General features: G+C 51.7%; 1 protein-coding gene across 3 annotated transcripts; it reads left to right on the top strand.

Moving 5' to 3' along the window:
- Window positions 1–8,203: 8,203 nt before the first annotated feature.
- On the top strand, window positions 8,204–13,662 carry LOC308489015 (keratin, type I cytoskeletal 19). 3 transcript variants are annotated; one of them, XM_081029541.1, is made up of 7 exons: window positions 8,204–8,278; window positions 9,404–9,899; window positions 11,775–11,857; window positions 12,079–12,235; window positions 12,519–12,680; window positions 12,789–12,914; window positions 13,037–13,662. In XM_081029541.1, exons 2-7 carry the CDS (start codon window positions 9,480–9,482, stop codon window positions 13,289–13,291), a joined length of 1,203 nt encoding a protein of 400 aa, XP_080885667.1. In that variant the 5' UTR covers window positions 8,204–8,278; window positions 9,404–9,479; the 3' UTR covers window positions 13,292–13,662. The 3 variants fall into 3 exon arrangements, with proteins under 3 accessions (XP_080885667.1, XP_080885666.1, XP_080885668.1); XM_081029540.1 differs by lacking the exon at window positions 8,204–8,278 and having other exon boundaries at window positions 9,265–9,899; XM_081029542.1 differs by lacking the exons at window positions 8,204–8,278; window positions 9,404–9,899 and adding an exon at window positions 10,381–11,316.
- The last annotated feature ends 404 nt before the right edge of the window (window positions 13,663–14,066 follow it).

The following is a 14,066-nucleotide window of genomic DNA, read 5'->3' as shown; positions in this document are numbered from 1 at the left end:
AGCAGAACCCAATCAGAACCTAATTCTGCCAGGACTTCTTCCAAAGCAGATCCAGAATGACTCTGGGGGTGACCACCGTCCTTCTGGAGGGAGATCAGATAAAGATGGGCCCCAGACCAGTCCCCTGACCTTGGTGCAAATGCCAGGCTAGAGTCCTCTCCTTCCTTCAGGCTCCACGTGACCCCACTAGCTCCACATGTTGGCCCACATCAGGCCACTTTTCCTGGAGTCCTCTCACATCTCTCACCTGGGCTTTATGTGAGCTTCTTAGCCTATTTCCAGCTTCTACCCTTGGCCCCCATGGTTTTCTCCAGAGGGTTCCCAGTGCTCCTTGGCTCCAAGCTCCATTATATTCAGAATAAAGCCTAGCTCCCTAATAAGACTGCAGACCCCCACGCTGGCCCAGCCTCCTCTTCTGGGCCTCCTCCCCTGGTGTCCCTGGAACACCAAGCTGGTTCTCCTTCAGGGAGCTTGCCACTGTTGTGCCATCTGCTTGGGTCCCTCAGGATGGGAAGTCTCCTTTGCCTCATTCAGGTCTCTGTCCATGCGCCACCTCCTCAGGCCCTCCTCCTTCAATGGGCTCTCTGATCGTTCTTCCCCCCTTCTTGGCTTTGCTTCTCCCCAGGCACCCCACAATCCTAGCATTGCATCATGGCTCTCCCACCTAGAATGAAAGCTCAGGAGGGCAGGAAATTTTTGATCATTTTGTTCTAGAAGCCCAGAGTCTAAAAATGACTGCTTAAATTTAGTTTTAAATCCTAGCTCTAGAAATTCTCTCTCTATATATACACCCCTCAGAGAGTTAACTTTCCCCCCAGATAATCATCAACCCCTGAGGCAGCAGAAGACTGTAACCTGACTAATGGTCACAAAATCCCGACCTCTGTCAGCCTAAAGATAACATCTTGACCTAAGTTATGTTTCAGCTCCTGAGCCCTAAGGTGGAATGGCCCCTAGCTACTTTCCCATGAAACCAGACACAGGGACACTGGAACAGACCTCAGAACTGTCCTCAAGACCTGAAAAAAAAAAGATTTATTACCGTCACCTCACCTCTAACCAATCAGCTCCCATCACAACCCTGACCCCCCTAACCCACAGTGTCTTGTGACTTTGCCTTACCTAACCTGTCACCTACACACTATCGGGGAGTTTGAATTTTTGAGCATTAGCTTCCTATTTTTCCTGGGTGGCACCATTCATCAACAAAATAGCCAATATTTCTCCACTGTAATTGTTGTTGTTTAGTGTTTGGCTCTGCTCGTGCTGGGTGGACGAATTCCTTCTGTTTAGTAATAGAAGATGCCTGACACATAAAGCGTGGCCCATAATTACTGGTTAAATGATAAAAAGGGCCTCTCTCTTTTCTGCCTGTTTTCCAGCAAATAATCATTAAGCATTTACTGGCTCTGGATGGGCCCTGGAGCTAGACACAAAGGTGAAGAGAGAAGTCTAGCTGGAGAGACAGAGCTGTGGGGTGTGATGGGGTGGGTCCAGGGGGCTATGTGGTGGGCGTAGAACGAACATGGACCCAGCCTGCATGGATCAGGGTGGATGTCCCAGAGGAGGTGATACCCAAATTGAGACTGAGAGGAACCAGGTAAAGGGAGGAGGCAGGTGAGGAAGGAGAATGCTCTAGGCCTGAGGAAGGGCCTGGTCCCTCCTGGAGGGCAGGGATGTCACCCTCATGGCCATGTGTCAGCCTCTGGTGCACAGTAGTGTTCAGGGAAACTGTTGAGATAGTGTGGGGCCAGGAACCATACTGGATTTCGAGGAAGACAATTTTAGGTCCTGGACAGGATTCTTGCTGGGGTGAGGTCAGTAAGGACTTTGTAGCGTTCACTGGGGATTTACAGGATCAGATGAGTTTTGAAATGGAAAGATTCCTGAGTCTTAAGAGTCTTTGTCCCCGAGGGAGGCAGCTGCTGTTTCCCTCCATGACCCTGGTGGGAGGGAATTTAGCTGTCTGGAAAGGGAGTAGAGGACCATCCAGGCGACCATCGTGGGTTCTAGAAATTAGGGCAGGCACTGGGACATTTTTCTTTCTCTTTCTCCTATGTCTGGCCAGACCCACTCCCAGGTGGCATGGGCTGAGGCTTGGTGCAGGGCTCCAAATGGGGCCCAAATAGCCAGGGTGGGGGCAGAGGCAGGGAGAGCCCCTCCCCACTAAGTGGCCGCCCAAGGCCCCTCCCTGTGCAGAGAGGAGCCTGAGTCTAATCACGTACACACTCAGCCCCTGGGAGGGGTTGGGGTGGGGCGGTGTGTGTGTGTGTGTGTGTGTGTGTGTGTGTCTATTCCTGGTCTTCCCAGGGTGTGGAATGTGGCACCTGGCGGGAAGCTAACCCTTTCCCTTCTCCCATTTGCTTGGACAAGGGGCAGTTTCCTAAGACTCAGAGCTCCCTCCCCTCCCCCATGATTGGCCCGGGTTCTGGTTAGGCTGGTTTTTCCTTCTTTGGGGACTTGATGAAGAACACCAGGGGCCACCCTGACCCAGCCCACCCTACCCCACCCCTCCTGGGTTTCCACTTGTTGGCGGTGACAGAGATGAGCTGCCACAGAGGAGGTCAGACCTAGGCTGCTGGCCTTGGGTCCCCATGATACCACCACCGGCCTGAGCGAGGCCTTAAGCTGCCCATAGCATGGCCAGTATTTGTCTCTGTCCTTTACTCTCCATCCACACTACTAGAAGTTCAGGCCTTATGTCTCTAACATGGACAGCAGACCTTAAACTGGTCTCCCTACACCTGACCATGCCCAAGTCCTTGGTCCCACCAACCCACTTACCACATGGAATCACGGCAATTTCTAAAATGTAAATTTTACCACATCAATTCCCTGACTGACATGACTTTCCATTGTCTTCAGGATAAAGCATAACTCCTTATGGCCCCCCTGCCCTCCTGGTCCCTCTCCTCCCCCCCCCAACCAAACTGAATTACCAGATACTCTCCAAGCTGGTACCAGTGATTCCATTCTTCCAGACCCCTGTTCTCTTTGCCCTCCTCCCATAAATACCTACTGGTCTTTCAGCCTCTTGCTTAAGGGTTATGCCCTTTCTAAAACATCTCGCAATGCTCCTGGGCAGAAATGAGTGCCCCCTCCTTTTGCCCCCACTTGCTCCTGTGCAGACACACTCCCCAGCATTGACTTTCTTGATTATACAGGTTTGTTTGAGGGCTGAATGTCTCCTGGCTCAACAGTTCTAGAATGGTGGCCCATACAGTGGCTACTCACTCCAGCACCCCTAAAAATCCCCCTGTTATTTCAGAAAGTCCCCACTGGAATGCCTCCCATGTGCTGACAAAATGGCTGCTGGCTGTGGACTCCCATGGGCTACACTCCGTACTCCCACCTGCTCCAACCCCACCCATGCGCACTACCAGGGGGAGGGGAGCCTGAGAACACCCATGTCTGTGCCAGTGGGCCAACCCCAGATGCTCCTAAAGTTTCTGATCCTTGGGGAACCACAGGAGAGGCCCTTTCCATAGGTCCAATTCACTGGGCTGAAGGAGCCTCATACACCCAGACTCTTTTAAAATCCCTCCTGAAAAGTTCTGCCACTTTTTCTTCCCTTCTCACCCTCTTGCTACATAAAGAGGGAAAATTGGTGCAAAGGACCCAGGGATGGGGCAGGAACCTAGAAACCTTTTTTTGGGGGGGCTCTTTTCTTCCTGCATTTGCCACTCCTCTCTCCAAAATTTCCTCTCTCCCTTCCTAGCTCAAGACTAGAGTGTCAGCATGTATGAGTGGGGCCAAAGATGTTGATGGTGTGTGCAGGGAGGGGAAGAGGTATTTATTGTATTAAATGCAGCCAGTTCTAAATGTCCATCATTTGGACATTTTTTTTAATTAAAAAATTTTTTTTCAATTACGGTTGACATACAAGGTTGTATTTGTTTCAGGTGTACAACATAGTGGTGAGACATTTATATAACTTGCAAAGGGATCTCCCCCCAAAAGTTTAGTACCCATCTGATACTGTACATTGTTGTTACAATATTATTGCCTATATTCCTTATGCTGTACTATCCCTGTGACTATTTTGTGTTTCTTAAGAAGTTATTAATTTTTAATTAAGAAGTAACGCATAAATGCAGTCTTGTAAAAATTAGATGAGCTTGGGTTCCCCTTGCCTACTATCCTCCAACCAGCTTCTCTACAAGGAAATCCCTATTGTCTTTCTGAGGTTTCCTGCCTTCTTTACGTGCTTACATGCATATTCATGTGTACCTGTAGAAATAAGCCATCTTTTAAGTGTATGTGGGCAGTAATTTATTTTATTATATGTACTGCTCTCCCGCTGCTTTATTTGACCTGACAACTTGTTCTTTAGGGTTTTCACGGCACTGTACATTGATATCACTCATTCTGTTTGATTTCTTCTTGCATGATGTGGATGTTACATAGTTTACTCGACTCTCCCTCTGCCAGTGGTTGTTTCTGTCTTTCCACTATTACAAACAATGCTTCACAAAACCTCCTTGTGTACACCTCCCTGAATATATGTGTAAGGGGTTCTTTGGGATATATATGAAAGAGTGGAACTGGAGCTTGTAGTGTGCGTCCATTTTTTTATGGAAGACACTGCCGAATTGCTTTGCCACGTGGCCGCTTCCACCTATTTCCCATCAACATGTTGGAGAGTGTTCATTTAACCATAGCTTCCCCAGCACTTGATATTGTCAGACTTTGTAATTTTGGCAATCTAATGGGTAAGAGGGAATCTCCAGTCTTCTCTGGCTGCCTTGCCTGGGTCTGGGAGGGAACTTGGTACTGTTTATAGAAACTTCCAGCTAGCCATGTTCACAACCCCATCTTCCACTTTTCCTAGAAGGGTCGCTGGTGCCCCAATTCCTGAGCTTCTGGGGTTTATGTGGAGAATCTGTTTGCTTTTTGTGGGCCTCCTGCATTTCCCTTCTCTGCCCCTCCGTAGGGCTCAGCTTCCTCTCTACTGTTAGCGACAGTTTTGAGCTTTAAAAATTTTTGTGGACATTTCTCATCTTCTGTTGTCTTTTCTTTTATTCTCTTTGAATATTCCTTAACGTGCAGCTTAACAGGGTTTTTTGGAAGGAGCAAAAATTAATGTGGGTATTCAGTCTACCACATTTCATCAGAACTAATACATCTCTACAGGCTCCTGCCAGAACGTCAGCTTCTTAGAGGCAGGAAGAGCTTGTATTTACTTTTGTATCCCAGCACCTAGCACCATGCCTGGCAAACCGGGGCAGGGCTTGGGACATGTTCCTTGAATGAAGGAGCGAGTGCAAAATTGCCTTGAGCATCTGGTGCTGACGGAAGGGGATGGTATCAGGTAAGGGTTACCACTTTACACGGCAGGCAAGTTCATGAAGTCTTGCATACTTTTACCTTTCTCTCCTCCAGCTTATGGATTGTGCTCTGTTCACATGCTTGAGTCTGTCTCCTCTGCTACGTTGAACTTTGAGCCTTGCTTGACTGACTGACCAAATAAACAATTGTGTGTCCAAGCTGGGAGGATAAGTTAGGACCTTGGCAGGTGGCACTATACCTTTCCCAACCGGATGACGCTTTCTCCAGGCCAGTGGAAGAAGGCACCTTGACTCCCATCCTGTGAGAGGAGGGACAGCATTAGTGTTTGGGACTGTGGCTTTAGGGAGTTAAAGATTTGGGCTTGAATCCTGGGCCCCTACTTACTTGTGTGACCTTGGTCACAGTATTAACCCTTTTGAGCCTCTGTTTTCTTGTCTGTAAAATGGGGATGATAATACTTAGCTTATTGGATTGGTTGAGATATTGTGTATGACGAGTTTGACATAGTGGCTGGTACAGTAGACGTTGGCTATCATCATTATCATCTTTGTCACCATTATTGTCACTAATGTCACCAGCATCAGCACACCATTTGATTTTACCCAGGTTCTGGGACTTTCACTCCCAGCTTCTTTCCAGTGGTTAAAACTCCCCTCTGTTTAACCTCTCCCTTCTGGGAACTGCAATCTGCATTTGCTAAGTGTAAGAAACTTCTAGTGTAGGTCCCAGGGGCGGCACAAACAGCACTTGGCATCAGGAGTTGGCAACTAACCCCAGCTCTGTCTCAGTTACCACTGGCCTCAGGCAAGGTACTTTACCTCTCTGAGCTTCCTTAAACTGGATCAGCTTTTCTGTAATATGTGGATTATTTCCCCCCCCAGTAATTCCCCATCTATATACCAAACATTTTTTTTAGATTTATTTTATATAAAAGTAAATATTAAAGTGTGAAGAAAAATTAAGCTATAAAGATGGTCATCATAGCACAGCATATAATAGCAAAACTGGTAATAACCTAAACATCCAACAAAAGGAATCGGCAAATTTAGGGTATGGATTATTAATAGATATTACCTGAGAAAAGAACCCATGGCCCAGTATATTTGGGAAATGTTGCTTAAACAAAGTAAAGTAATAATGATCAGCGATAGTTATCATAATAACATGCTATTTACACAATAACATTATATAATAAATAACATTGTTTCAGTGCTTACCATTGGCCAGGCACCATGATAAACCCTTACAAGCACCATCTCATTTAACCCTTGAAACAACTCCACAAAACAGGTTATTATTTTATCATTATCTGTTTTACAAATGAAGGACTGAGGTTTTCAGAGCCTTCGGTACTGTGTGCACTGTGAATCGCCAAAAGGGAGTCAGAACAAGCAGTGTTACTGATCTTCTCTAACAGTGGACCCCTTTTCCAGTAGGGATCTCATGATACAGGGGCTCTGCAGAAATGAGCTGGGGGAAAGCTGGGCCGGATTCTCTCCATCCTTTTGAGCTCTGACATTCCCTTCTTGGCATTCCTGCATTCCTGATCTTGTGTACTCCTCCCCTGCAGACTGAGGACCCCCAGCCCAGAGACCAAGGCTGGAGAAGGGAGCTCCGCTGGTCACGTTCTGTCCTCATACAGCCAGGAGCAGATCAGAGACGCCTGGTTGTGGGCAGTCTGTTTACTGAATGGGAGCAACAGCTTAACCCCTCAGTTCCATCTGTGGGGAGCGCAACCTGTACAGATTGTTCTCCTGAGTGCTTGGTGTACCAGAGAAGTGGTCAAAAGCTGCACAGCTCATAGTGGAGGGTGCTAGGCACTGTTCTGGCCAGAAAGAGGGAAAGGGGATTCTCCCTGAACTAGGCCTGTAATTCAATTTTTGGCTGACTGCCCTTGGAGTTGGCATAAGATTTGGGGGGGAAGGTACCCAAAAGAGTTGTTTTGGAGCTGAGACTTCCTTGGAAGGGAGTGCAAAGCCTTGGTCACTCTCAGGAACCCAGGCCATAGGGCTGAAGGTCAAGAGGCTGGAAGACAGAATCTGACATTTTCTGTCACTGTCCCCCTCGGACCTGCTTCTTCATCTGTAAAATGGGGATAAGAATACCATTTCCATTGGGCTGCTGTGCAGATCCAATGAGATCTGAAAAGTCTTTGTTAAAGGTACTATATTACTATCAATTGTTCTTATGATTATGGCCTTTTGTGGTAGGGTCTGGGATTCCAAGCTCCTCTGAAGTTTAGGGAACTCATAATCTTTTAATCTTTGGGGGAGAATTGTTGGTCCTGTTCTTTGTTTCCTAATACAAAGTCCCTTTTCAGACCCTTCTATCAGGCAAGAGCTGGGGCTTAATGTACATAGCAACTATCTGGCCTGTCTGCCCTTCCCCCACGAGGAACACCTGTTCCACAGGGTCAAATAAAGAGTGACTCACGTCTGACCAGACCTGGTGGCTACAGGCTACAACATTTAAAGAAGGCCCAGCCACACCCTGCTTTCATGGCTGCCTTATTCCTTCTTCCCCATTGGGGCCCAGCCCACTGGCAGGTCTGGTTCACTAGCTTAAACAGCCTCAGGCTGGCCTTCCTAGTGGCTCAGGGGTGCTCCTGAGGTGTTAGAGGTGTGTGTGGGGTTTCCTGTCCCTGCTCCTGGATAAATTGGTAGATGATGACAGCTTACTGGGGACTGTTTCAGAGGCTAGGGACAAGTCTTTATTTAGCCACAGGTGACCCAGATGATAATATGCAGAGAGAAGGGCTGAGATTTCCTGGGGGAGACTGCAGCCCAGAGATGGGGCGGTGACTGGCCAATCTCTCTAACACCCTCTCAAAAGGTCATAGGGCCTCTGTCATTGCTCTGACTTAAGGACGGAAGGAACTATGGGAACAATTCTGAGGAAGGGTGAGGTCCCTGGGGACAGTAAGTGGGCTGAAGTGTTAGTGCCCTGCGGCGTCTGGCAGGGGATCTGGCTCTCCAGAGCAATCAAAAAGGTGGGTGGAATTGCTGAGCTGCGTGAAGAATAGGTCTGGGGCTGTGTGTGGAGAGGAGGGGCTCCTTTCTCTATTATCAACTCTTCACATTGTTTATGGGCACCTTTGCAGATCTCATTCATTCATTCATCCATGTAGTTGGACAGGACTGTTAGGCCCAAGGATTCAGCCTCTGACATCCTTCAAATGCTCACAACGAGGGAGGGATTCCATCCCATTTTTGTCTCTGGATGGCAGATGCTAAATGTCTCCTGGACAAGTTATTTGTCTTCCTCTGGCTCAGATTCCTCATCACGAAACCTCTGAATGAATGCATGTTGTTGGGGCTGAAGGGTTGGGGGTTGTCCTGGGGGTGGGTGGGTGGTGAGAGTCCACAGCTGGGGGGGGGTGTCCAGCCCCCAGGTTATGAGGTTGTGAAGGTGCCCTTTACAGTCCAGCTGCAGAACCACTCCCAGCAGCTGTTCCTAGGAGCCTATTGTCACCTTGTGGCTTTGTCCCGGACACAGCAGGGTGGGGCAGCTTTGTCTCAGCCCAGTGAGAGTGCAGCTCAGAGCACCTTCATCTGGGGGACTGAGGGAGAGTCAGGGTGGGGGTGATCCCAAGGGCTGGGCTTTAGGGTGCTGCAATTCTCCATGGGGTGTAGAAATCTGGTGAATGGTACTTTGGAGCGTTAATTATGATTACAAATGACCAAAAGGAAGGAGCTCAGAACATGATTCTAAAGGGAGATTCTGAGTAAGTGATCGCTGTGGAAGGACAGAGCAGAGTATACTCTCAGGAGGACCCTAATCGCTGGGGGGTGTCAAACTTAATGAGGGAGGGCCAGAATGTGAACTGGGAAGGGGTTATCTAGATATGTGTGTGACGGGGTGAAGATGGGAACCAGTGCGGTAGGAAATGATTGGTCAGAGCTCCGGAGGGGGCTGGGTGGGGCAGCACTTCGAAGGGCTGTAGCCTCTGGCCTCTGGGAGGGGACAGTTGGAGGCAGAGCCGCCAGGAACTGACCAATGGGGAAAGTACCTGTATTTGCACTCCGGAGCCTGCAAATTCCTCGGGGCTCAGCTATCCGCCCCTACACCAACCCCTCTCCCCCTCCTACTCCCCCGCCCACCCCGGGCATAAAAGGCTCCAGGTGAGGGCCTCGTCATTCCTCCAGCCGACCGCAACGCCACCGGCCAGTTTTGCAGCGCCCTCCTTCGCCATGACTTCCTACAGCTTTCGCCAGTCGTCTGCCTCGTCGTCCTTCGGGGGTCTGGGCGGCGGCACCGTGCGCTTCGGGGCGGGAGGCGCCTTCCGTGCGCCCAGCATCCACGGGGGCTCGGGTGGACGCGGCGTGTCGGTGTCCTCCGCCCGCTTCGTGACGTCGTCCTCCTCCGGGGGCTACGGTGGCGGCTATATGGGCGCCCTGGCCGGGTCCGACGGGCTGCTGGTGGGCAACGAGAAGATCACCATGCAGAACCTCAACGACCGCCTGGCCTCCTACCTGGACAAGGTGCGCGCCCTGGAGGCGGCTAACGGTGACCTGGAGATGAAGATCCGTGACTGGTACCAGAAACAGGGCCCCGGCCCCGCGCGAGACTACAGCCACTACTACAAGACCATCGAGGAGCTGCGGGACAAGGTGGGCAGTGGCCTGGAGCGGAAAGTGCGCGGGCCGCGAAACCTAGCCCCGCGGGCCCGCCTAGACGGGAGATGGGCGCGGCAGGCGCCCGGGACCCTCCCTGCGGGGCGGGAGCGAGCCCGTTAGGACGTGGGAGGGAGGCCGTCAGGCGGGGCGGAGACCCGGGCAGGTGCGCGGCAGCAGGACAAAGGGGGAGGCAGTGGAGGCGGGCCGGGGTAGGGGTGGGGGGGGAGACCCGGGGTGGGGGGGTGGGGGGGGAGACCCGGGGCGGGGTAAGTGGGGGGGGGACCCGGGGTGGGGGGGGGGACCCGGGGCGGGGTAAGTGGGGGGGGGACCCGGGGCGGGGGGGGGGGACCCGGGGCGGGGTAAGTGGGGGGGGGACCCGGGGCGGGGGGGGGGGACCCGGGGCGGGGTAAGTGGGTGTGGCATGCCGTGGGGGCGGGGTTGGAAGGTGAGGTGGCCTGGGAAAGGGTCCGGCCGAGGGGGAGGAGGTGGGACCCGGCTGAGGGCGGCCATGCGGTCTAGGCTGGGGGCCACGGTCGGCGTCGCAGTCGCGGCAGGGAAATGAAGCGTTTGGCCTGGGAGGAATCTGGTCCACCCTGGGCCAGCCCTGCCGCTGCTGCCCCCGGTGTGGGGCGCTCTGCATTCCTCTTCTCTGGCGGGGCAGGTCTGGTTTCCATCACGCTCAGGCTTAAGCCCCTCTTTCTCAGGGCTACCTGGGACTTGAGAGAAGTTCTAGGAAAAGTGGGAGAGGCCAGCTGTGGTCCTGGCGGGTTAAGGAGGGACATATGCTGTGGCCCCCAGATGCGGAAGTCCCGAGCGTCCTTTGCTTGTGGAGATCTCTGGAGATGGGGGTCCAAGCCACAGACTCTTACGAGGGCCCTGCGGAGCCTGCAGGGTGGGGCTTGGCCTCCACCCACAGCGAGGAGATTGGAGCTCGGTTCTGAAGACAAGTATAAAAGCCAGTGGGACATTTAATGGCCCCACATGATCAGTCTCCCCACAACACCGCCCAGGGTCATCATGTGCCTGGCATGGTGCGGGGTACTGGGGGTATAAATCATACCGCAGACAAGGAGAGTGGGCTAGAGACGCACAGTGCTTTCATACTTGTAAAATCGTGACCTACAGTAGGAAATACATTTTACGATGTATCCCTTTACATCCTCTTTCTCATACCCACACGCAATGGTCAAAGTTTCTTGAAACCCTCTGTAGGTCTGTTTCACATAAAAGCTATGCAAATCACCCCCCCCACCTGCAATGACTAATGCATCAAAACCCTCTCTTTGAAAAATGCGGAATCCAAGTAGCTTAATCAATGGTGTGAACATGCCCTGCAAGTCAGAGGGACCTTAGATTGGAGGTGAACTTGGATGAGGAATCCTGAACTTCATTTAGCTCCACTGTGAAATAGGTATACCCACTGACCTGGCATAAAAAATGAGGTACAAGGTGCCTCAACAAACAGACTTCCTTTCCCTGAAGGCAGAATAATTTGAGTGGAGGGGGGGTACAGACAGGTGTTAACCCCTACACTTCCCTGCATATGATTTGGCGATCCCTTGAGACCATTTACAATTTCCCTGCGCACAGGTCTCAGAGACTTTCTTCCCAGGCTTACCTGCCTGCCCTCCCCCACTTATCTGGTACCCCCTGGTTCAGCCTCCTGGGTAGTGGTGAGAAACCACTGCTTCAGTGCCTGGGCGGGGACTCATTACAAGGCCTCTCACAGAGCAGGCCTGTGGGCAGCTGAGGGGTGGCTGGGGCTTGTCTCTAGGGAGCAGGGGGTTCTCATTTGCTCCCTACTCTCTGGAAAGAAAGTGGGAGGGCAGTGCCAGTGTGCTAAACTGGTGCCAACCTTCTGCTTTCCAGATACTTGGTGCCACCATTGAGAACTCCAGGATTGTCCTGCAGATCGACAATGCCCGTCTGGCTGCGGATGACTTCCGCACCAAGTGAGTGTCTCTGCTCTGGTAGGCTGCATAAGCCAGAGCGGGGCCGGGGAGGCAATCCCAGGCCCTTTTGGAACTTGGTGCAGTCAGCGGACTAGACTCTCCCCTCCTTCACCACAGCTGGTCTGAAGCACCCCCATGATCTCCAGAACCCTTTGGAGGTGGGGAACTCTTCAGAGGTACAGAGGAAATGCTGGCCTGACTGTAACTATTTCCTCTGAAAGGTTCGAGACGGAGCAGGCCCTGCGCATGAGCGTGGAGGCCGACATCAATGGCCTGCGCAGGGTGCTGGACGAGCTGACCCTGGCCAGAGCTGACCTGGAGATGCAGATCGAAGGCCTGAAGGAAGAGCTGGCCTACCTCCGGAAGAACCATGAGGAGGTGGGTTTCCAGCTGGGCCACCCCAGTTTCCCAGGGCTGACGATACTATTGTATCCCGTTGCGTCTGACCATGGCCACACTTGCTATACCCTCTGCATGGCCCTGAGTGTGGAGCATGGCTCATGGGCATGGCATGGTGGTGACCCAGTGTGTCCCCCAGTGCCAGATCCTAGATCTACACCTGAAAACCAGCCCCGTTTGGCCTGAGGGATGGGGGAGTGACCTGGCCCAGGCTCAGCAGGCTCTGGGCCCTGACATGCCCATCTCTGCTGTATCTTTCCAGGAAGTCAGTGCTCTCAAGGGCCAGTTGGGTGGCCAGGTCAGTGTGGAGGTGGATTCTGCTCCAGGCATTGACCTAGCCACGATCCTGAGCGACATGAGAAGCCAATATGAAGTCATGGCTGAGAAGAACCGGAAGGATGCTGAAGCCTGGTTCATCAGCCAGGTATGAAGGGAGAAGCAGGTGCCCTTTGGGAGGTGGCAAGGAGAGAGGGCTTGATGTTCCCAGGCGAAGGTCTGCCTCAGTACTTATTTCCTCCACCTCTTATTGCAGACTGAGGAGCTGGACCGGGAGGTCGCTGGCCACACTGAGCAGCTGAAGATGAGCGAGACAGAGGTCACCGACCTGAGGCGTACTCTCCAAGGTCTGGAGATCGAGCTGCAGACTCAGCTCAGCACGGTATGTGCCCTCCACCCTGTGGGATACACAGTCCTGTCCTTGTAGCCTTGGGCGGTGGCTCTGTACATGCCCTTCCTGGGAACCAGGCTCTGCTAATTCGTCTTCACTCTCCCTGCCCTCAGAAAGCTACTCTGGAAGGCACGTTGGCGGAAACGGAGGCTCGCTATGGAGCCAAGCTGACAGAGATCCAGGCTCTGATCAGCAGTATTGAAGCCCAGCTGAGTGACGTGCGTGCTGACACTGAGCGGCAGAACCTGGAGTACCGGCAGCTCCTGGACATCAAGTCGCGGTTGGAGCAGGAGATTGCCACCTACCGCAGCCTGCTGGAGGGCCAGGAGGCCTATTACAACAACCTGCCTACCACCAAGACCGCCTGAATCCAGCAGCCTCCTGGGCTTCCTGCCGTTCAGCAGAGGGTTGCCCCTGGGTAGGGGCATGAGAGGGGAGGGACCTTTACCTCTGGCTCTTCCCCTAACCTGCCAATAAAACTTAATGGCCCAAGGCACGAAGGACATCGAGTTTGTTATTTCAGCCCATGGAAATGGACCAGGACTTGGCCGTGTTTAGATTTTATTTGGACCAGAGTCCACCCTGTCCTAGGAAAGTGAAGAGATGGTACGCACAAACTGATTGTTATGGTAATTCCTCCTTGCAGAAACTTTCATTTATCTAAACTGTTCCTTAAAACAAGTTTATGAAATAAGCATTGCTCTCGTTTACGTGGAGTAAACTAAAGCTCGGAGAGGTGAAGTGGTTGGTTGTATATATAACTGTTCTAATATGGTAGAGGTGGGATTTGAAACTGGTTTTTGCTTTCAGATTAGTTTTCTTTCCACTGTATTCCTGCAAGGGTTGGTGTTTGTTTGTATGAAATTAATGTTTACAGAGTATCTATTATATGCCATTCAATTAAAACGACCTAACGGGTAGTTAAGTACGAGAGCAGGAAATAGGCTCAGAGAGGTTAAGTAATTGTCTAAGGCCACACAGCAATTACATGGCAGAGTCAGGACCAGAATCTAGCTTTCCTGATTCTTAACCCACAGTGCCAATCCTGCACCCCATCTCCTAGGATTGACACCACTGTGCTCAGTACCTTTTAGTCTTGCTCCATGTGAAGGCCTAGGACTGGGATCCCCTGACACATTTCTC

Source organism: Rhinolophus hipposideros (assembly GCF_964194185.1).
Source record: "Rhinolophus hipposideros genome assembly, chromosome: 20".
Classification (NCBI taxonomy): domain Eukaryota; kingdom Metazoa; phylum Chordata; class Mammalia; order Chiroptera; family Rhinolophidae; genus Rhinolophus; species Rhinolophus hipposideros.
The sequence above is the reverse complement of the archived record's forward strand: the minus strand, read 5'-3'. Positions and strand labels throughout refer to the sequence as shown.